Source organism: Hypanus sabinus, chromosome 3 (genome assembly GCF_030144855.1).
Source record: "Hypanus sabinus isolate sHypSab1 chromosome 3, sHypSab1.hap1, whole genome shotgun sequence".
Lineage (NCBI taxonomy): Eukaryota > Metazoa > Chordata > Chondrichthyes > Myliobatiformes > Dasyatidae > Hypanus > Hypanus sabinus.
In genome coordinates, this window is record NC_082708.1 from 147,558,495 (window position 1) to 147,583,164 (window position 24,670).

Sequence of the window (24,670 nt, forward strand, 5' to 3'; positions counted from 1 at the left end):
TCATTCATCAAGAGAATGGACAAGACTTCACGGGATAAAGTGATCTCATCCTGCCTGTCATTTCTGCATGTTGGTGTCCAGACAGAATAGTAATTTCCGCCAGCCCATGCTGAGTGAAGTTAATCATGTGGGAAGGAAGTTAATCATTAATCATGTGAGTAGGAAGGAAACAAGGGACATAGATTGAAGATTGGTAAATGGCTTTATTACTGTCACGTGTACCAAGGTACAATTAAAAACTATGTTTTGTATGCCATCCACACTGATTCTTTCTTCACTTTAGTGCATTGAGGTACTACAGGAAAAAGTAATAACAAAATGCAGAATAATAAATTGTTGTAGTTATAGAGGAAGTGGAGGCTGGGCAGACAATCGGGTGCAAGTCCAGAACAAGCTAGATTGTGAGGTGGTATTAGGGAACAGTTCAATAATGAGATAGAAGCTACCACTGAGCCTGGAGGAATGTGCTGTCAGGCTTTTGTGCCTTTTGCCCGAGGGAAGGGGGGGGAGAAGAGAGAATGTTTTGAGGTGGTTTTCCTTGCCTCGGTTGCCTGCCTTACAGACAGTCGATGTCTGCAGAGTCTGGTTTCATGATGTCTGCAGGCCCGGCTATTGATGTTCATTCCTAGGTTAGTGGTTGAGTAAAGTGTACCTGAATTGTGTGTTTTTGAATTTGAAAACAGATTTTATTTGTTCTATGTTAGCTGGAAACCATTTTACCTTCAAATTACCCCGTGTCAACCTGACCTTGTCTATATATTCCTTGGTTGAACTGAATGGGTTTGACCAGGATTTGGTTTACCTAGACTGACCTGGGCCAAACAGAGCTGGGTATGGAATGGGAGAATATTTACTGAGGAAGGTCATAAAATGTAAAATATATTTTATGTAAAGCATATGTTTACAAAAGAGAATAAATGTCCTTGGGTAACAATGATTTCAATAGTCATATGGGAACATTGTGAATATTTGCATTGGCCAGAATGTAAAAGAATTTACTGTTAAAATATTTGGTTTAATAAAGTCAGAGAGTGAAATGTACCTTTGAGAATGGTTACCAGGTGACATAGAGCAAGGAGAGAGGTTCTTCAGCTCACCATGTCCACACTGACCATCGTATCTGTTTATACTTGCCCTCTCCCCTAAAGTTCCTCCACCCACTTACACACCAGGGGCACTTAACTGTGGCAAATTAACCTACCAACACACACGTAATTGGGATATGGGAGCAAACCTACAGAGTTCAGGGAGAACTTGCAAACTCCACACACACATCACCTGAGATCAGGATTGAACCTGGATCACTGGAACGGTGAGACAGCGTCCCTACCAACTGATCAGCTGGGTCATACATTATGGACGTTACACAGCAACAATTCTTCAGAATAGTGAGTGTTATGCATTGATTTTCTTTTGTGTTTCTAACTATATGCCTGACTTGTCTCCTCAGTTTATTGATGCTGGCAGCAATGAATGACCCTGAATTTGAATATTCGTGGACCTCGCAGAATGAGGTGACGGACATTTTCAGCTCGCAGTTTGAACATATCATGGAGTGTCAGCAGCTAATGGGCACCTCTTACAACAGCCTGGACTCACTGGACATGATATCTTCCACGGATGAGAGTGAATGCGGCTTCAGCTTCGAGATGCCTCTCACTCCCTTAATTCAGCAGCGGATCAAGGAAGGTAGCAGTCAGTTCCTGGAGGACGGGCTCTTGGAGTCTGCCCCTGATGGCAGAGCATCGCAATGCCTTGTTACCAACGTAAATGGGACTTCAGAGAGCAGCACAGAGGAGCAGATGAGCATCAATGTGTTAGACAATGCATTCCATAAATACTCTCTGAGTTCCCTGGTAAATGGGGCACCTCACAATTTGGAAATGTGCACAAAGAGGCGGGAAGAGCATTCTAGCTCGAGGTAAGTGTCTCCTCCTCGATTATGGAACTCTTAACAAATTAGTTATTAGATGTAGGCTAAACTATTCCTTGAAGATCAAAGATACTGGTTTTTTAAAAAAATGTCATTTAACCCATGATGTTCCATTGTGGCTTCTCAGTTACACTGAAGGGCCAGTGCTTCCTCTGCTGCTCATATCTGTAAATGCCACACAGTGAACAGTGGCTTGATTGACAAGCTGTCAGGGTCCTGGGGTGCTGACTGCGCAACACAAACTACTACTGATGTATTCCGGCAAGTCCCCCAAACCCATCTGCTGTTAAATAAGCAAATCTTAAAACACAGCAATTACAAAGGAATCAATCAGATTATTACCAAACTGCAGGCTGAAGTGTGTGTTTTGTTACTGTTCTGTCATTGATGAGATTTGGGCCGATACCTTTCCAGTGTGTTTCTAACCTGAACAGCAAGGCTGCTTGTTTCATCCCAGGCACAAAAATGTGACATTTCAAGTTTGTAGGTCAGCATATGAGATAGGCTAATAATAATGTAAAATAGTACCTATTGGTGGATTATTGGCAGATCATGTGGTATTGTTTATAAGCTGATGATTTTTAATATTTCAAAATAGACTTTATTCATAATAAATAACAGATACAAAAGAAGAAGCAGGGCGAACTTTTACACTCATGGCCATTACATTCAGTCATGTTAACTTATCTTTTTAAATCATAGTGTCATTACCAAACATGTGCCGCCTGGGCTAATAAACCCTTTCACTGTTTGAGGGGCTTCCCCACCTGACTCAGTTCCTTCATGTGCAGTAGCAGAAGGAGCCTTGATACTTTTTATTTCAGAAATATATTCATAATTAAATCATGTAAAACTCTTTTAGGTTCTTGGTTGCTACATATAGTAATGTAAACTTTTTAAGAAAAAAAGCAAACAAGCAGACATAGTACCATGGCCCCCTGGGATGATACATGCTTTTTATTGTTTAAGTGGCTTCCCCATCCAACTCAGCCCCTCCATTTGTGGTAGAGAAGGAGCCTCTCCTGTAGTCCTTCCCCTGCAGAGATTTAGCATTGTTTACAACAAGCTTCGGTGACTCCCTCAGCACATAATCCTGCAGCCTGGATGGTGCCAGTTTGCAGCATTCCTCTATAGACAGTCTGCAGTACTGGGAGGCCAACGTGTCTTTCACCAAGCAGATGATCTTCCAGCAGCACCTGGTGTCTGTCTCAGTGTGCGTCCCTGGCAACAGCACGTGGATCAGAGAGTCCTATTACAGAGCTGCTGGGGATGAACCAGGACACAGACCCTTGCATCCTTCTCTGCACTGTCAAAGCAAGTACTCAGTCTGCAAAGAGGTTTTCTCTCTCCATCATTGAACGAGGGCAGCGTACTTGGCAGGTCACATATATAAATCTGCACAGGAAGATCTGCAAAGTCTTCTTGATCGTAGGTGAGATCTGGCAATGAGGCTTTCTGCCAGATGATTTGGACATTCTTCCCTGGGAACCACCTCACCCTATCCGTACAGTCCCTGTCCCGCAGTATCCGCGTGACGTTCTGCCTGATGGACTTGTGGTCAAAGGTGTTTAGATTGAAGTACTCCTCCACAAAAGACAGTTAGTGTGACAGTGTCCAGCTGACTGGGACATAAGACCAGTAAGGCCAGGCCTATCTTCTATAATACCAGGGACAAGTGGAATCTTAGCACCTTTGTGACATACCTTGGATTCACATACCAACCGAAAGTGGTCATCAGGATGAGGGCAATGTTGGGTATACATTTATCCCCATGATCTGGGGACCTGTACGGCATAACCCATTGGACATGCTCCACCTTGAGAGATACCTTGGATTAGAACCGAGGCAGAGAAGTGGAGAACAGGCCACAATTGTGCCATACAGAAGCCTAGGAGAATACCATAACTGATAATCAATTTCTTCTCAGTTATTGACAGAGAATACCATTTCCCCAAAACCAGTCCCCTCCAGCCAGTTCTTGTTAAATTCCTCAGTCCCTCTGAACTAGATCCCCAGCACCTCCACGTATTGGACCTGACGGTGAAGGGGACAATGGGTTGTTTAGGTCAGTTACCAAAGAGCATGGTTTTGCTCTTCCTGTGGTTGACTTTGGTCCCCATGTCAACTCAAACTGATCGCAGATGCTGATCACCTGCAAAGTGACCGTGGATCTGAGCAGAACACAGTGACATTGTTCATGGACAGGGAAGTTTTGGTTTGTGTACCTTCAATGCCTGGTACATCATCCTTGTTAAACTCTCATTCTTCCTTAATGGGGAAATTATCTGCCTCTATCTCATTGATTTGGACCCTACTTTGAAGATCTTAGTAGAGCAGTTCGATTCAGTTTCCTTCCCAAAACCCATTTTGGAGAGGCTGTTAATCATGTATGTGTGTGATATGCTGTTCAAGGCCTTCTCCTGGTCCACGCTAACCTGACGGGCATCCACCCCTCTATTCTGTACATAACAATGGTATACCTGAGCAGTACAAGGCTGTTAATTATTTAAAGTTACAGCATGGGTTTGAGGTCTGAATATATCACCTCTCCCAGAACAAACGAACAAGTTGGCAGTAACCTTGGACAGGATCTAAAGATGGTAAAGATGCCAGCCAGAAGTTCAGCATCATGACCTTTCAGAAGGTCCAGGCCCATCCTGTTCCACAGAGCTGAGTATAAATCTGCCAGTAAGCTATTGCTTCTAGGAGTTTTATTTGTACCAGCCAGCTCCTCCAGAGTCACCGGCTGATCTAGACTCTCCCACTTGCTGTCGTCTAACACCTCCATGACAAAGGATGGGTGCTTTTTGTGGTCTTACTATGATATAGATAGTCATAAAAGGATCTGCAAATCCTCAGTATGCCGGTCTGCAAGGATGTTACTGAACTATCCTGATCCTTAAGGCTGTGAATCAGTTAGAAGAAGAAACCCAAGCATGTCTCATCCTGCTCCACAAAGCAGACCCTGAACAGGATGATGATCATTGAGAGTTGATAGACAAAAAGCACAGTTTGCTGACTCTTCATCTTTCTCACATCCACCCCTCCTGACTGCAAAAAAAGTTGTTGCTGCTAGTCTGTCTGGAGTTGGCACAATTCACTCCAATTCTGTCTTGCCTTCTGAACTCCTTTGTGGATGAAGAGCTTCTTTATGTTCTCCTTGGTCACTACTTACCAGTGAATTGGAGAGTAACCCCCCACCCCCCCCCCCCCCGTCTTTCTTCTGGTCCTCCTATAGGTGGCAGGAGGCTCAAAAGAGACAGTAGTCAGAGAAGAATGCAGGCATGATGTCAGTAGATATAGCCATATATGCCTTCGACACAAAGAAGTCTACCTAGCACTGTCCTGAGTTGCTTGGTCAGGTCCAAGTATGCTGCTTCTCTCTTCCACCTTCAGAAGGCTAAAGGCATCATTCAACTTTGCATCTTTAATCTTTCCATCAGGAGTCTGGAGCTGCTATCCAGTCTTCTGTTGCCACTGATGCCTTGCCCAGCCAAATTAATAATGCAGTCGGAGTAACTAACCAGAATGTCTGGTAGAGATGCCACCAGTGTAGCTCATTGCTCGGTCAGCATGGACAAGACTTGACACTGCAGAGTGGAGTGTTATCTGCCACCAGGAGCTGGCCACCCATGACCTCTTTGACTTCAGTGGATGAGAAGTCACCTCCCCTCAGTAGAATTCCCAGCCCGGTTGAACAAATGTCATTTCCTCACGGCCATATAGATAGTCCCTCAGACAACTATGGCAACTCATGCTCCTGTCGAAAAGTTGTACCCACCTTGACCTTGGCAAAGTGCTGCAAAGCGTTAACACATTATGCAGTGCTCTTCACACTGCTCATATTTAGAGATGCCTGTTTTACCTCCATTGTTATTTGAGTTCAAATTTCACAACTGCAGTCCACTGCTTGTAAACTGACGGCCTTTTTTTAAGGTAGTGTCCGTATTATGCAAAAATGGTTAATCCTTCTGGAAAGGAAGCATTGTCTTGCTTTAAGGACACGTTGTCTGGCTTTTAACCAAAGATTGATCAAGGTTGTAGAGAATTTAATTGCATTGAGCTGGTGTACTTTGAAAACTGGAACCTGGTTTTCAGCCAAATTCTCCTACTGAGCATTTAAATACTTTTTACATCTCTTACAGGGAGTAAAATTCCCTATTTAAATTATTGTCATTGGATCTGTAATTGGTTTATTATTGTCGCACGTACTAAGATATAGTGAAAAGCTTCTGTTTGCTTGACAGCCAGGCATATCATTCCATAAATAGGAACATTGATGTAGTACAAAAGTAAAAAAAAACACAACACAGAATATAGTGTTACAGAGAAAGTGCAGTGCAGCTATTGAACTTTTGTGCCTTGTAGCAGGTGAGGGGTAGGGATTGATATTTGGATACACTAATTTTGGAGGATAGCACTTCTCCAGAATATGGAATTTCAAAACTAATCCCCAACAAGTAGTATTTTTTTTAAGTTCCATATGAAATAAATAATATTTCCATTTAACTGGTGAATAAACAGATGGAACAGTGATATAGATTATTTTGCTTTTGGACAATTACAGTTTCTGAATAAGCTGTATATATAAAAAAAGGTTGCATTATTTAATCTGTTCCTCTTAATCAGCTCCTTCATTCCTGACTTAAGAAAAACACCAAATAGTTTCCTGATAAAATATTTATCTCCTAAATGCTTTACTGGCTTGCTTTCAAGTCCAATGATAATTATAGATCTGGAAGGTTATCCAAACCATCTTAGTTCATTCCTCCAGAATTACCATTCTGCAACATCATAATTGGTTCTTAATTGATTTTTTTTCACTGGTACATCTGGTCTGATCAAAGTACCCAGTCAAGCTTCTTGTAAAGTATTTTCTGGTGTCATCGAGGATGGAAATCAGAGATTCAGAGATGCAGGTCAAAAGTTGCCATTCCTCAGCTCCCACTCTTCCATAGGAGGGCTCCAGGGTAGAGCACGAGTGTTCCTGGGGGTGCATTTTGCCATGGCCACTTTAACTAGCACAGCCCTCCCCATTTGACTGAAGTCACCAATCCTGATTGAGGAGGTAAATGCAGTTTTTTTGGGGGGGATTTTATTTAATTACATAATAACATTATAATTTGGGTAAATATATTATTTTATGACTTTTAGAAGTATTTCAGTTCCTCAATTATTTTAAGTGCTTCTGATCACTAGAGACATCGAAAGCACTTAGCTGTCTCTGGACTAACAAGATGTTCTGAGTGTGATGTTAGGATCCTCCTCCTGAGACCTAGATCATCATGGCCTTCTCTGTCTGGTAGGGTTATTGCGATGATGAGATTTGAGCTTGAGTAACACACAGTCTAGTAAATACACTAGAGTAGCCATGGGAATAGAGTGGGGAGCATTCATGGATGGTGAGTAAGAGAGACTCATAACCAGGTTTAATATCACTGGACTATGTTCTGAAATCTATTGTTTTGCAGTAGCAATACGTTACAATGCATATGTAAAAACTATAAATTACATAGAAATAAAAAATTAAATATGTAGTGTAAAAAGAGAGGGAAAAATAGAGAGGTAGTGTTCATGGGTTCACTGTCTATTCAGATATCTGATGACGGAAGGGAAGAGGCTGTTCCTGAAACGTTGAGTGTGTGTTCAGACTACTGTACCTCCTCCTTGATGGCAGCAATGAGAAGAGGGGATATTCTGGGTGTGATGGATGCCACCTTTTTGAGGCATCGCCTTTTGAAGGTGTCCTTAATGCTGAGGATGTTAGTGCCCGTGATGGAGCTGGCTGAGTTTACAACTCTGAAGTTTTTTTCCAATCCTGTGCGGTGGCCCCTCCATACCAGATGGGGATGCAACCAGTTAGTATGCTCTTCGCGGTACATCTCTATAAATTTGCAACTGTCACTGGGGTCATACCAAGTCTCCCCAAACTCCTGGTGAAATATGGCCTCTGTCATGGCTTCTTTGTAATTGCATCAATATGTTGGGCCCAGGATAGAGTCTGAACTCACTTCATGTCTCTATATGGTATTCTTGGTTTTTTTTCGTTTACGTTTGCTGTATCATTTATTATATTTTAGCATGAAGTATAATTTTCCAGTGAACTCTTTTCATGCTCATAAGCCTTCATTTCTCAGATGGGAGAGGAATGTGCTTTTCCTCAGTGTAATGCTGTTTGTGCAGTGCTTAAGAACAAGCCTCACTAATAAAGGTGTGGACTAACATGAGCATGGTATTTATTTTTCCCAAACTCAGCTATTATATTTCAGTATTGCACTGGCTTTGTGTGATTGCTGTTCTGTGTTGCTTGAGAACGTGGAGTATTGAGTCTTACACCTTGCTTAGGTTTATCCATAATTACTTCATTAATATTTAGTGTGTGTGTGTGTGTGTGTGTGTGTGTGTGTGTGTGTGTGTGCACACGCACTCTATCCATTTTCCACTGCATCAGAGGCTTGTAGCAGCAAATTGGTATTCATCCCATTGTGCCAAGCTATTGAGCCTCATTAGTCTTTCTACTAGTTTCTTGCAGATTATGACAGACCAAATGCAGCTACTTTTTAAGTGTGATCAGAGTTACCCTTTCAAGCAGAGTTCCAGGGCCCGCTACTTACTGGCGGAAATTCCCTTCTTCAATTTCCCTGTTGCCACCTACCTAATCTATCAACTTCCTTTAAGACTATGACTGGTAGTTACTAACATTTTTGTCAAGCAGAATAAATCAATCCTGTTCACCATTTCCAGGCCTGAGAATTTTTTTTACACCCCAAGCCTACTCTGTTTCAAATAAATTGACCCAGGTCCAATTCATAATCACAAAATATTCTGCCAGATGCTGGAAATACAGAGCAACACACACAAAGCTGTGGAGGAACTCAGCAGGCCAGGCAGCATCCATGGAAATGAACAAACTGTTAACGTTTCCGGTTGAAACCCTTCATTAGGACTAGAAAGCAAGAAGAAGGGTGTGGGAATATGATGGTATGGGAGGAAAAGGAAGTCAAACTAGAAGGTGATAGATGAAGCCAGGTGGGTGGGGAAAGGGTGATGAAGTAAGAAGCTAGAGGTGATAGGTAAAAGAGTACTGACAGTAACCCACATTATGCTGCTCCCTTAGAATTCCTCTGACCAAGCACATGATGTCTTCAGCTGGTGTTATCTTCACCTTACTTTTGTTCTGAATCCCTATTGTATTTTGCCTAACTTATGCTTTATTTTTCATTTGCAGCTCCAGCAAATGATCTTTTAGCAATCAGGTTATTAAGTTTTCCAACAGTTATACACTGGCAGACATTTTCTTTGAGAAAAGCTCATGTTAAATTGAATGCTTAAGAACAATTATTTAAATTCATCTGTCTTTAGCAGTGATGCACCATCAATAACTCTCTCTGAGACATGAAGGCGAGATATCGGCTTTTATTGACTGGAAGAAAGAACAAGCAGCAATTGACCACCATACTACATCCTGGAGACTGAGGGCCAGGCTCAGGCCTCAATCGCCTTTATACCGGGGTCTGTGGGAGGAGCCACGGTTAGAGGGAGGGGCCACAGGAGCAGTCAGCAGGGGGCATGTCCAGACAGGTATATGTAGTTCACCACAAGCAGTTCCCTGCTTTCCATCCATTTTATTCTACTGTGCTTCATCTCCCACCACGCCTCTCCCCACTCTCTCCCCACCCTCTCCTACTCAGGTTATTATTCATCTAACTAATCTAAGGGTTATGACTTCCTTCACTCTTTCAGGTACTGATCAGACACAATAATCAAAATCAGAACCAGGTTTCATATCACCGGCATATGTTGTGAAATGTGTTAACTTTATGGCAGCAGTACAATTATAAATATAGAGATAGAAACTGAATTACAGTAAGTATATACTGTTAAATAGTTAAGTTAAAATAAGTAATGCAAAAAAAAAGTAGTGAGGTAGTGTTCATGGGTTCAATGTCCATTTAGAAATTGGATGGCAGAGGGGAAGTTGTTGTTCCTGAATTATTGAGTGTGTGCCTTCAGGCTTCTGTACCTCCTTCTCTATGGTAACAATGAGAAGGGGGCATGTACTGAATGTTTTGGGTCCTTAATGATGGACACCACATTCCTAAGACACCACTCCTTGAGTCACCCTCATATTTTTCCAAATGTAAACTAAACTCAAAATATATCGTGGAAAAATTTAATTTACTTGAACTTGAATCATTGGAAAGAATTTTTTAAATAATACTGTACAGAGATTCTTAGAACTGCATAATCTTTGAGTCACATGGCATGTAAATAGACCCTTCACCCACCATAAAACACTTATTTATAGGCGATGGAAAAACATACAAGCTTTCTTATTCTCAGAACTGCAGAGCCAAAGTTTTGGTCTTTTACTTCTATCATCTGAAAGATCATTCTAGAAACAACAGCATTTCCCCATAAAAATGAAACTTAAAATATTGAAAGCTCTGATTAACAATTTGAGAATCGAGGCTCATAGTGTTATTGCAAACTTTTAAAATTATAAATATATTAGTAATTTCATTTGGAGTCCCAAGTGCAATAGTTCATTGAGAAACTATAGCAAAAGGAAATTCTTTTAAGGAAGCATTTTGAGGAACTTTGGTTTTTCTGGATGATTTTGCACACATTTCATAGTTCTACTTGTTACAGTTTTAAGAATAGGAAGTTTAATCCATTTAAGGAAGAATGATGTCAACACAGGATGTGCAATGACTGGACTGTATTAAATCTCTGCTGCCTTTTTTGTGAGATTAGTGAACACGGCTGAGGTCTGCTCTTGCTAGTGAGAATGAAGCAATGCAAACTAGGAGCAGCCAGAAAATCTCAACTAAGTATTATTGTTGCCTCTGTTCTAATATTCAGGTCCTATTATCAGATGAGTGGTATCAGAGAGGAGGCTCTGCTCCTATTGCTCCTGGTTCATTTTTTCCCTTGATTACCTCCTAGTTTAATATTCTTTTTTATCATCTCCAGGACTGATACTCCTTTTTTCAGCTCCTGTTTAGTACTCCCTTGTATTATCTCCTGGTTTGCCTTTTTGATTGCTGCTTCCTTTTTAGTTCATTACTTTTTTATTGATTCTGGATGTTTGGTCCTGCCTTAGTGTGCTCCATTTTATTGTTCCTTGATTGGTGATCCCTTTTATTACCTCTTGGTTTTGGTGCACACTTTCATCACTCTTCACTCGGTGTTCCCTTTTATAAACTCCTCATTTGTCGCTCCTTGTTTGGTGCTTCCTTTTCTTGCTCCTCATTTGTTGCACTCTTCTTACCTCTTGGTTTGCTACTCTGTGTTGTTGCTCCTGCCATGGGTAACCCATTGTACGCGATAGAATCACAATTTGGCACCAGCATTGTGTGGGATCTGGAAACTCCAACGGATACTCATTTCTGCACAGTGTGTGACTGCTGAGTGTTGTGGAGCTTTTCACTTCCTGAGCAGAACTGCCAAGAGTGGTGATCGGGTTCTTATGTACAATAACATCTGGTTGGTGGTTTTGCTTGAGAAGAGCCACCTTTCTGTTATCTGAACCCATTCCTTCTGTAAATTAGTATAGCTCGTGTCAGGCATCTGGAATGTTTAAATAATATCACTGTTTAAATCTGTTTTCTAATTGCTGATCACATTTAAACGCAGAGAATCATAGATTTGATATGGCAGAATAGGAGCCCATTCAGCCTTTTGAATCTATGTCATCTACAAGTGGAACTATCCTATTTTTCCACTGTTTCCTCATAGCCCTGCAAATTCTGTTTGTTCATGTGTTAATCTTTGATAGAATGAATAAAAATGTAGACTTTTTCCGTAAACAGGAAGCAGGATTGCCTGAAGTTTAACCTGTGGGTGCAATGCTGAGGTGCTAAAAGGCTTTGGGCAGACCACACTTGGAATATGGTGAGCAGTTTTGCTCGACGAAAAGATGTCCTAGCACTGCTGAGGGTCCAGTAGAAGGTTCATGAGAATGATCCCAGGACTAAAAGGGTTAACAATAGAGGATTGTTTGATGTTTCTGGGCCTGTACTCGCTGGAATGTAGAAGAATGAGAGAGAATCTCATTGAAATCTATCAAATATTGAAGGCCTAGGTGGGGAGGATATTTCCTATAGTGGGAGAGTCTAGGACCAGAGGGCACAATTTCATAATACAAGGACGGTCCCTTCAGAACAGAGATGAGGAGGAATTTCTTTAGCTGAAAGGTGATGAATCTGTGGAATTCATTGACATGAACAGCTGTGGCGGTGAGGTTGTTAGGTGTATCTAACGCGGAGGTTGATAGGTTCATGATTAGTAAGTACATCAAAGGTTACAGGGAGAAGGCAAGAGAGTGGGGTTGAGGGGGATAATAAATCAGCCATTATAGAAAGGCAGAGCAGACTCAACGGGCAGAAGGGCTAATTCTGCTCCTGTGGTTTATGGTCTTAATCCAATTACCTTTCAAAATCCCTAACTGACTTGTTTCTCTCAGGCAAATGAGTCTGTGCACAGTTTTATCAGGGTCAAATTAATATCTGTCTACTGCTTTACAAAGCTCATATAATGGTGTCTGGGCACATCTCTACAACAGCTATATTATAGTGTCTCTGCAGTTTTACAACAGCTCTATTAGCGTTTTTGCAGTTGTCCAACAGCTATATTATAGTCTCTGCTCAATTTTACAATAGCCGTATTAGTGTCTGTGAACAGTTGCACAAGCAGATTGTATCTGTGCATAGCTTTACAATGTCCATATTGCACTATCTTTGCACAATTATACAACCATTATGTATGTGCCTGTGCGCACTTTTACAATTCAGTATATTTTCTCAGTCAATAGTCTCATAATATTCATACAACCATGTCTGTTTAGTCTTACAACAGCCATATTACAGTGTTTGTGTAGTTTTACAATAGCCTAGTGTCTATGCAGTGTTTTACAACAGCTTTATTACAGTATTATCACAGCGACAATGCAGAGTGTTTTTGTGATTTAAGTGGTTCTGTACAGTTTTGGAATGCCAAACTTCTTTGGGGAAGGTTTGTGTAAACATCACAGCACAGCAATCTGCTTTGTTGTGATTAACCATGTTTAATTATTTTGAATTTACAGTACTGTATTCTGAAGCATAATTTTTTAAATTAAAAACAGTCTGAATTTTTCCTACTACTTGCTGGTTGGAAATGGCATCGATTGCCAAGAAATACTGGAGATGTTTATAAGGACTTTTAAGTTTTTAACATGTTGTTACCCACAGTATAAGGCATCTTATTGCTCAGGTAAATCTATGACGTGAACTGGGATTTGGAAGACGTTACTGAATACTGGAATGAAGGTTTGTACTGTGAAGTCATACAGCTGCCTCTTTCATTGGTGGCAGCAATGACTAAACATACGAATCCCCCTTGCTCTCAGCCAATTAGAAGTGACCTTCTTGTTTTCAAGGAGATGCTATAAATTGCTGAGTTTAAAATAGACAGAACCATAGCATTCCATTTCTGTCAGCTGCATCAAGAGATCAGAACGTTCCATATCAGAGAGAGGTGCAAAATGTGATTTGTCTTTCCTAAGAGATCTGCTTCCAGTTGAAATTACATTTATTAAACAGATAACCCATTTAAGAATTGTATGGTTTTTGTTGTTTCTCTTCACTTCTTTTCTTTAATACATATTTAAGTATCTGAAGCCAGGTTATGTAAAACAATCGCATCTGCTTCAATGGAATCTCTTGAGTTTGAAATATTGAGAACAAAGAAACATAGCAGACAGAGACAGAGAACATATTTTGTCTAATCTGCAATAGTCGTGCAAGAGAGCGTAAAAATATATGCATTCAGGGGGCAGTTATTTCTACAGGAAGTTTATATTAAGTTGGAAATCCCTCTCCCCAAAAAGTCTGTAGGTGCAAGGAACCCAGCTGAAATATTTTAGGAGAATATAAACAGGTAGAAGTAGAAAGGAAGTGCTGCATACTGAAGATTTGATGTGAGATTCTTTGGAAATTAAGAATGAAACATAACATTTGCTTACAATTGGTTATTAAACATTACGAGAACAAAAAAGTTGAAGCAAGAATTTGAAGCATAAGGAGGGGGGAGAGGGCAAGAGGATACAACAGTAGCAAAGTTTGGCATTAGTCTACTAGGATTTAATTAAACAGTGGTTGGGATTCGGGATTGGGATTTGTGGTTTGGAAAAGATGGTCAGTAAAGCTTATCTCAGGGCAGAAGAAGCACTGTGTGTATGTTGCTGCTATTTCCCAGCCGTTGGAAAAGGTGCACAAACAATTCTGTTCTTTCAGATGCCTCTGTGTTTGAGATATGCCGTCGGAAAGAAAATAATTTGTCAGAATCACCCTTTTACAGCTTCATTGAGGCCTTTCATATCTTTAAACATCCCATCACATATAAATCTGAGGCATGTAAGCTGAGGGGATGATTGTTTAAAAAGCTTGGTTGTAGAGTTAGATTGAATTGGACCACTCTGATTCAGATGCATAGCAAAAGTTTAGCTTGTGCAGAGAGAAATATACGTAACTGAAAACACTTCAAGTTCCCAAGTTTACTTGTCAGTATTAAATTGTTAATGGTGGATGGGAAGAGTTGCGTCATCAGGCTCAATGGTTTAAATGGCCTACTCCTATTCCCATTTCCTGTTTCTGAGACTTTATGCTTACGTGTTTTAATTTTGTGTTTGTTCCCAAGGTGACCTGAAGGAAGGTATCTAAAATGTTGAACAACAGATACACTTTTTAATAATAAAAACATTAATAAAGTTTCCTACCATTTTGTATGAGGCCATTTGGCCCATTGCACTGGTACAGTGCTAGTGCTACCCAGGAGATCCTTCCACTTTCTCCAATGCCATCAATACGTCTCACTATCTTTCCTCGCTCTTTAATTTATTTAGCTTCTCCCGAAGACCATCCATGCTGGATGCTTTGGCTTCTCCCTGCAGTCATGGGTTCCATACAGCATACCTATTGAATTTTCTTTTGAGCATTTCAATCATTATCTCAGATTAGTGACGAAATGTCCTCCATCGATGGAAACATCAAATCAGTTGTATCTCTTGGTGAAAATGAAGGAAGAGATACTGAGTTAATCTTTAACTCCAAAGTGCTGAAACTCTGTTTGTGTCAAATAACTTGTGTTGCTTTTTCCAGTCAGGGCAAAAGGGTGACTTTAAACTTAATGCTCCATTCACCTTATGATAATATTTTGCTTCTGGGCAAAGCAGGCTAAGGACACCTGCCTCACAAACTCTGGAATCCAGGCTAGTGTTTAGTGCAGCTAATATATTTCATAATTCTTAACATAGCAAAAGGTTATTCAGCTCTTCGGTTGAATGCTAGTTGTCACAGCATTTCCATCAGTCCTATTCTGCCTCAAGTCTTTATTTCAGGTTCAAGTTTGAAGTTTATTTATCATTCAACCATGCATGAATATGACCAGATGAAACAGCATTTAGCTCAGGAGGATGATGGTTGGGTTGAATTGTTCTTTGATCTTCGCAATTATTTGCAAATGTTTCATCACCATATGAGGAGATATCATTAGTGCACTGTCATCTTCACTGAATGAACAGTGCACTGATGATGTCTCCGCATATGGTGACCGAATGTTTGCAAATGGATTGCCAAGATCAACAAACATCCCGACCAAACAAGAAGCAGCATTCCTCTGGGGCCAAGGTGCAAACACATTACCAACAACACACTACACATAGCACAAATAGCACATACAGTTATGATTTCAGAAAAACAGAGTTACAAAGAGAAAAAATATACAGCCCAAGTTCCTGAGCTGTCCTGGTCTCGCTTGTTCCTCCACCAAGCAAACAGTGGAGTCAACACCAATAGGAGGGCCCAGCCCTCTACCTAGTATGTGTAAGGGTTTCTTCTGTCTTTTTGTTACTGTGTGTGTTAATCAAAATGTCTTCTTTGTTTGGTTAAAAGTAGAAATGCTTCTTTGTTATGATAAGTGCTTTCTCTCACAGCTTGTTTGGGTTTAGAATTACTGATAATGAGAATTGTGTTCATTTATTAACCAAATGGGTTGCATGTTATTCTGTCTTCTGGGCTTGTAAACTGGTGTTGGCAGGCTTTTGGGGAGTCGGCACGAGGCAGTGAGAGACAGAGGACGCGATGCTGTAAGCTGGACGACGGAACGGACCCCAAGCGGGGGTCCGAGGCCAGGATTTTCAGTGAGGAGAGGAGACGACGACAGACATGCAGGGGCTGCTTGGTTGATCACTTCGGGTGGTCCGGAGCTACAAGGAGAGGTGGTCTGAGGGGATCGAAGAGTGGCCAGAAGACTTTGTTAATTGAGCTCCAATGGTTGTGCACGAAGTGGTTTGGACTTTGATAAGTTTTGGCGCCTTTTCTTTATTTTCTTTTCCTTCATATATACGGTATCGTTATTAATCACTTAGTTCTAGTAAGATCTATAAAGTTAAATAATTTAATCGCATATGGTGCACTGTTTGTTAGCTGGCGTGTTGGGGACGTTACACAGCATCCACACAAACTGATTATCCAATTTGACGATGCTGAAGGCTGTTCCCCCTAGACGGAAGCGAGCCTGAGGCGTGCCGGGGGCTACATATGAAATCCAATTGGACACAGCCAGCTCCAGCGTTTCCTTCGCTGGCAACCGCAACAGGACACTCCAAGGCACATGGGCCTTGTCTGCACAACTACCGAGGCAATACAGCTTCCCCTCATTGGTTCCGTCAATGAGCCAGTGAACTGGACTTGTAGTATTCTGTGTTACCAATGCCCAACAGGATCTAGGATCAGAAAAATGTCCAAGAAAATCAATTGCAACATACTGCCTACCATCTCGGCACAATGGTACACAACTAGTTCAATGCAACATTGTATGTGATAAAGTCCAGCTCCATTGCCAGCAGCTCGTTGATGGGATAGTCCTGCAGTACCTGATGTTCTTGGTATCCAGCAATGACTTGAGATCATAAAAGCGATGTACAGGATGAGCAAATACACCTTTGATAGGACCAGCAGTGGCTGCTGCATTTGAGTGTAATGCCATCTTACCGGAATCATTTATTTTCTTTTAACCTATTCTCTCTTACGTGCTCATCAGCTCCCCTTCACTCCAGATCTCCAGCCATCCACACAAGGAACAATTCACTATTGACCAGTTGACCTATTGACCATAGCCTATTGATTAGTTCAAGTCTTTGGGATGTAAGAGGAAGCTGCACAGGCTGGAAATCCCATATTGCAATACGGAGAAGGGACAAATTCCACATCGACAGCACCGGACGTCAGAATTGAACCTGGGTCACCGAGGCTGTAACGCAGCATCTCTGACTGTGCAGGATAGAAAGAGCCTTCTTCTACCCATCGTCTTGGAGATTGCTTTATGCAGGGATGTTAGTAATTATGGCTCAGTGCTCAGTGGCACAAATTTGGACATCACTTGAGGATTATTGTAATCAGGAAGAAGGTACAGGTGCCTCAGGACTCACACCACCAGGTTCAGGAAGTACCCCTCAACCATCAGGCTCTAGAACCAAAGGGGATAACTTCACTTGCTCTGTCATGGAACTGCTCTCACAACCTATGGACTGACTTTCAAGGACTCTTCATCTCATGTTCTCGATAGTTTTTGTTGTTTATTTCTTCTTATTATTAATTCTTTCTTTTTGTATTTGCACAGTTTGTTGTCTTTTGCACACTGGTTGAATGTCCAAGTCACTGAGGTCTTGCGTTGATTCTGTTATGGTGGTTATTCTATGGATTCATTGAATATCCCCACAAGAAAGTGACTCTCAGGGTTGTATATGGTAACGCACACAAAAAGCTGGAGGAACTCAGAAGGCCAGGCAGCATCCATGGAAAAGAGTACTGTCGACGTTTCAGGCTGAGACCCTTCTGCAGGTCTGGAGAGAAAAGGATGAGGAGTAGATTTAAACGGTGGGGGTATGGGAGGGAGAAACACAAGGTGATGGGTGAAACTGGGAGGGAGAAGGATGAAGTAAGGAGCTGGGAAGCTGATTAGTGAGATACAGGGCTGGAGAATGGAGAGTCTAATAGGATGGGACAGCTGGCCATGGAAGAAAGAAAAAAAGGGAGGAGCACCAGAGGGAGGCACGGAGGTAAGCTAAGAGAGGGAAAAGGGTATGGGGAATAGAGAATGGGGGGGGAAGACCATTACTGGAAGTTCAAGAAATTGATGTTCATGCCATCAGGTTGGAGGTTACCCAAACAGAAAATAAGGTGTTGCTTTTCCAAATTGAGTGTGGCCTCATCACAACAGTAGAGGAGGCCAAAGACAGACATACCTGAATGGGAAGTAGAATTAAAATGGGTGGCCACTGGGAGATCCTGCTTTTTCTAGCAGACCAAGCACAGGTTCTCGGCGAAGCGGTCTCCCAATCTATGTCGGATCTCACTGACATACAAGAGGTCACACTGGCAGCATCGGATACAGGAGAGGACCCCAAGAGACTCTCACAGATGAAGTGTCGCCTCACCTGAAAGGACTGTTTGGGGCTCTGAATGGTAGGATCCCTGAATGGAGGAGGTGGAGGGGCAGGTGTAGCACTTGTTCTGCTTGCAAGGATAAGTGCCAGGAGGGAGATCCGTGGGGGGGGGGGGGACAAATGGACAAGGGAGTCATGTAGGGAGTGATCCTTGTGGAATGCAGAATGTGGGTGTGTGGGGGGAAGATGTGCTTGAAGGTGGGGTGCCATTGGATATATGTTGGAAGTTATAGAGAATTATGTGCTAGACACAGAGGCTGGTGGAGTGGTAGATGAGGACAAGTGGAATCCTATCTTTCGTGGAGTGATGGGAGGATGTGGTAAGGGCAGACGTGCACGAAATGGAAGAGATTAGGTTGAGGACAGCCAATTCCATTCTCAATCCTTCCAAATGCACAGCACCTCACTCATTCTGCACTAATCCTAACCTCACCTTCAAACCTGCAGATAAGGGGGTGCTGGAGTAGTCTGGTGAACTGACCGCTACCTTGCTGAGGCCCAGCAACAGATGTCAGGCACCTCCTCTTACTTACCCCTCGAATAGGATCCCACTAAGGAGCAATAGGCCATTGTCTCCCACATCATCACCGACCTTATTAGCTTCAGGGCTCTCCCATCGACTGCCACCAACCTCATAGTTCCCTCACCCCGCACCTCCTGTTTCTACCTCCTACCCAAGATCCTCAAACTTGCCTATCCAGGTGGACCATTGTTTCAGCTTGTTCCTGCCCCACTGAACTCAGATCTGAATACCTCAACTTAGTTTTATCCCCCCAGTTCAGTCCCTTCCTACCTACATCTGTGACACTTCACAAACACTTGATCTTTTCAATGACTTCAAGCTCCGTGACCCCGAGGGTCTTATTTTCACCATGGATGTCCAGTTGCTATACACCCCAATCCCCCACCAGGAAGACCTCAAAGCTCTCCATTTCTTTCTGGACACCAGACCGAACCAGTTCCCCTCCACCACCACTCTCCTCTGTCTAGTGGAACTTGTCCTCACTCTAAATAATTTTTTCCTTTGGCTCCTTCCACATCCTTCAAACTAAAGGTGTAGCCATGGGTACTCGTATGGGTCCCAGCTATGCCCGCCTTTTTGTCAACTACGTGGAACAGTCTATGTTCCAAGCCCACACAGGTGTCATTCCCCCACTTTTCCTACACTACACCAACAACTAAATTGGTGCTGCTTAATGCACCCATGATGAGCTTGTAGACTTAATCAATGTTGCCTCTAATTTCCACCCTGCCCTCAAGGATTACCTGGTCCATTTCTGACTCCTCCTTCCCTTTCTCAATCTCTCTGTATCTATCACTGGAGACAGCTTATCTACTGATGTCCATTATAAACCCACTGAATCTCACAGCCACCTGGACTATACCTCTTCCCACACTGCTACTTGTAGAAATGCCACCCACTTCTCTCAATTCCTCCATCTCCACCACATCTGCTCTCAGGATCAAGTTTCTCATTCCAGGACTAAGGAGATGTCCTCCTCCTTCTAAGAAAGGGGCTTCCTTTCCTCCACCATCAATGCTGCCCTCAGCCGCATCTCTTCCATTTAACGCATATCTGCCCTCACCCCATCCTCCGTTACCACACCAGGGATAGGATTCCTCTTGTCCTCACTTACCACCCCACCAGCCTCCGTGTCCAGCATACAATTCTCTGTAACTCCCGCCATCTCAAACAGGATCCCACCACCAAGCACATCTTTCCCTCTCCCCTACACCATTTCCCTCACCACCTCAGGGCTCCATACAGTCCCTCCAGGTGAGGCAACACCTCACCTGTGAGTCTGTTAGGGTTATCTATTGTATCCAATGCTCCTGGTGTGGCTTCTTGAATATTGGTAAGACCCGATGTAGATTGGGAGACCACTTCACCAAGCACCTATACTCCATCGGCCAGAAAAAGCAGCATCTCCCGGTGGCCATCCATTTTAATTCCACTTCTCATTCCTATTCTGACATATCCATCCAAGGCCTCCTCTACTGTCGCGATGAGGCAACACTCAAGATGGAGAAGCAACAACTTCCGTCTGGGTAGCCTCCAACCTGATGGCATGAACGTCAATTTTTTGAACATCTGATAATGGCCCCCCTCCTTCTCTATTCTCCATCACCTTTTCCCTCTCTCACCTTACCTGCCCATTACCCCCCTCTGGTGCTTCTCCCTCTTTTTCTTTTTTCCATGGCCTTTTGTCCTCTTCTATTAGATTCCCCCTTCTCCAGCCCCGTATATTTCACTAATGAACTTCCCAGCTCTTTACTTCACCCTCCTCCCTCCCAGTTTCACCCATCACCTTCTGTTCCTCCTTCCCCTCTCCCCACCTTGGACCATCATCCTTTTCTCTCCAGTCCTGCTGAAAGGTCTCGGCCCGAAATGTCGTCAACTGTACACTTTTTCATAGATGCTGCCTGGCTGCTCATTTCCTCCAGCATTTTGTGTGTGTTGCTTGGATTTGTAGCATCTACAGATTTTTTCTTGGTTGTACTTTAATAAATTTACTTTGAACTTTGAAGTTTGGTTACATCTGAAGTGAGCATTAAGATTAGAAATTAGAGCATTAGAAACATAGAAAACCTACAGCACAATACAGGCCACTTGGCCCACAAAGCTGTGCTGAACATGTCCTTACCTTAGAAATTACCTAGGGTTACCCATAGCCCTCTATTTTTCTGAGCTCCATGTACCTGTCCAGGAATCTCTTAAAAGACCTAATTGTGTCCGACTCCACCACTAGCAGCCCATTCCACTCACTCACCACTCTCTACATAAAAAAACTTACCCCTGACATCCCCTCTGTACCTACTTCCAAGCACCTTAAAACTGTGTCCTCTCATGTTAGCCATTTCAGCCCTGGGAAAAAGCCTCTGACTATCCACCCGATCAATGCCTCTCATCAATTTTATTTTATTTAGAGATACAGAATAGAACAGGCCCTTCTGTCCCAATGAGCTGTACTGCCTAGCAACCCACTTATTAAACCCTAGCTTAACCATGGGATAATTTACATTAACCAATTAACCTACTAACCGGTACACCTTTGAACTCTGGGAGCAAACCGGAGCACCCGGAGCAAACCAATGTGCTCACGTGAAGGTCGTACAAATTTCTTACAGATAGCACTGGAATTTAACTCTGAACTCTGATGTTCTGAAAGATACAAAACTAAATCACAATCTTAACCCAGGCAGAGGGTGCCTAAGACTTTTGCACAATACTGTAGTAATTTCATGTATTGCAGCGTATTACAAAAAAAAAATCATGACCTACGTGAGTGTTGACAAGCCTGATTCGGTTATGGGTCTGATGCACCATCAATAACTCTCGGAGATGGGATGCGTACGATAGGCTTTTATTAGCAGCAAACGAAGCCACTACATCCTGGAGACTGAGGGAGAAGCAGTGCCTCCAACCGCCTTTATACAGGGGTCTGTGGGAGGAGCCACAGGAGCAGTCAGCAGAGGGGCGTGTCCAGACAGCTATACATAGTTTACCACAGGGTCTCCATCATGGACAGAGAGTAGGAAGCGAGCAGGGAGAGGGGAATTCTTGTTGGGAAAAGGGGAAGGGAGAAGAGAAGGAGCAGGAAGTACCAGAGGGATATTCTGTAATGATCAATAAGCCAATTGTTTTGAATCAAATGACCTCACCTGGTGTCTCAGGGCTGGGTATATCCGCAGCCGTGCCAAACCCCCCCCCCCACCACTTCTCTGCCACCTGTCACCAGAGCTCCACCTTTGCCACTCCCAATATCTTTTGTTCATGCCAAGTTTACAAACTGATTCTCAAATACAGTACTGTGCAAAAGTCTTATGCACCCTAGCTATATACGTATATGTGACTAAGATATTTTCACAGGTGTATGTCAGGCATTTAGAGGAAACAAGTAAAACTGCAGATTGGAAACAAGATCAGAAAATGGAGTGTCCCTGACCTGAAAAGTTTCCCTTTCTGCAGATTCTGCAGATGCTGCTTGACTGGCGGAGTTTGAGTGGCATTTCTCGTGCCCCACAAATGACCAGGAGACGCAGAAGATTCTTCAAGAAGGGTTAAACTTTAATTTGTAAATCAAAGCTAAGACAGTCATTGAGCTAGTCACTGATTGCCCACCGATCCTTGTACATAGCATTTTTTATAGCAATCTCCTGGTTTAGTTGCATTAGCACATGCAATAGGTCTATAGTTGCCTATCACTAGTACATCCACCACTATTGTTTCTACCCATTCATCATGTTCTAATCTACATCTCTTAGCTACCTCTCATTAACACACCATTGTCTTCTACATTCTTAATATTTCATTCTCCTACTAAATTGGGTACATGCATAGCAAATAGCAAACTCAGACTACATAATTTACATCTCTTAGGTTCCTCTTATTAACACACCATTGTCTTCTACATTCTTAGGATTTCATGACTTAATCATGTTCTAATCTACATCTCTTAGCTATCTCTCATTAACACACCATTGTCTTCTACATTCCTAAGATTTCATTCTCTAGCAAATAGCAAGTTGCAACTTTTATACTCCAATATATCCCCCCTTTGAGACCCAGAGGGTCTCACACAGAGAAAAGACTCTGTGCACAAAAGCCCCAATAAACTCAAGCACTGATTCCCAAATCTCGGATTAAACTATAATTTTCTGCTCCAAGACCTCAAAGTATTCTCTCCCTGTTACCCTGGGCCGCTGAGCCAAAAACCTGTCCCTTTGTACCTGAGACGGGAAAAAGACTCAGAAGCCCTTACAATCTACTCCCACGCTGTCGTTTTGCTCTTGTTCATCCTGCAGGTGTTGTAGGCTGTAACGATAGATTTTCGGTGTTTCTTTCTCCACTAAGCTTGCTTCAGTAATTGCCACGAGCATCGGAAATTGTTTGGTTGCAGCATGCACTACAAGAGATTTGAGACAAGGAAGAAAACAGCACAGCACAAGCGCACAGCTCAACAATACAATACTGACAGTTATTGACATTTTAGTCAGCCATGCTCCCCATCCTCCGAGTCTACTTTCCAACCAATCAAAGAACTGATGTTCAAATCCTGCATTCTGTTTGACCTCCGTCTGCAGATTCTTTAATTTATTCATTGCTCTGGTGAAAGACCCTTCTGGGCTGGTATTGTTCAGTATGAAAGTGCAGCATTGTTCTCCAAACATTACACACACACACCCCTTTTCTGCCAAAAGCCAATCCAGTACCTGTCTGTTTTGCCATGCCATCTTGCTAGTTGCATCCAGCTGTTGCCCTAAGGCCTCCAGTGCATCATCGGTGTAGTTGATGAATCTCTGTTGATTATAGTATATATAGTTTATCCATTCAACATTTTTGCTTACCCCTATCACAGGTATGATAGCTTCCCAGTGAGCATCTCATGCGGTGTCAGGCATGTCATTCAATTAGTTTGCATGCGGTAACTCATCAATGCTAATGGTAAAGCATCGACCCAAATAAGTTTAGTGTCTGCACAAATTTTGTTTAGTTTGGCTTTCAGGGTTTCATTAATTCTCTCTGCCATGCCCTGCGACTGAGGGTGGTATACACATCCAAATCTTTGCTTTATCCTCAGCGCCTGTAGTACTAGTTTGACCACTTTCTGGAAAAAAAGCCGAATCATTGTCTGAGCTAACTTCTGTAGGTATTCCAAACCTTGGGATCACTTCATTTGTCAGAAATTTTACCACTGTCTTTGCCCCTTGATCTTTTGAAGGTACCGCCTCCACCCATCTGCTAAATCGATCAATTACTACCAGCATGTATCTTTTCCCTCTCACTGTCTTTATCATGTCTATGTCATCGGTCACTAGATGTTTAAATGGTCCTTCAGGTACAGGAATGTGACCTATTGGAGTTGTAATTCCCATCCGAACATTATTCTGTGCGCATACCTCGCATTGTGACAAGACAAAGTCCACTGAAGCCTGTAAATAAGGTAACCAAAAACCATCCTTTATTTTCTTTATCACTTTCCCCCTTGCACAATGGTCTATCCCATGCGCTTCTGAAATCAGAAACGTCGGTAGAGGGGTGGGCGCTACCAACAAACCGTCTTCCGTGCTCCACAAGCCTTCTGGGTTCTGCTTGGCCCCCCTTCGTCTCCACATTGTCTGTTCTGCCAAAGTTGCCATACCTTGTATTTCAATTAGGTCCTCTTCCTCAGGTTCTGGAGTTAGGCTTACCTGGGGGGCAATGACAGCTGATGTACACCCAGACATTTTTCTGACTGCCTCGTCCG

General features: G+C 42.6%; 1 protein-coding gene across 8 annotated transcripts in view; it reads left to right on the top strand.

Annotated features, from left to right (window-relative positions):
* Window positions 1-24,670, top strand: part of psd3l (pleckstrin and Sec7 domain containing 3, like) — a 476,452-nt gene that overhangs the window by 249,303 nt on the left and 202,479 nt on the right. For 7 of the 8 annotated variants that reach the window (XM_059965343.1, XM_059965341.1, XM_059965347.1 and 4 more), the window contains one exon: window positions 1,451-1,921. In XM_059965343.1, the coding sequence (XP_059821326.1) occupies window positions 1,451-1,921 (471 nt within the window). Of the gene's footprint in view, window positions 1-600; window positions 630-1,450; window positions 1,922-24,670 lie in introns of those variants that run through there. The other variant, XM_059965348.1, reaches the window with a different exon arrangement.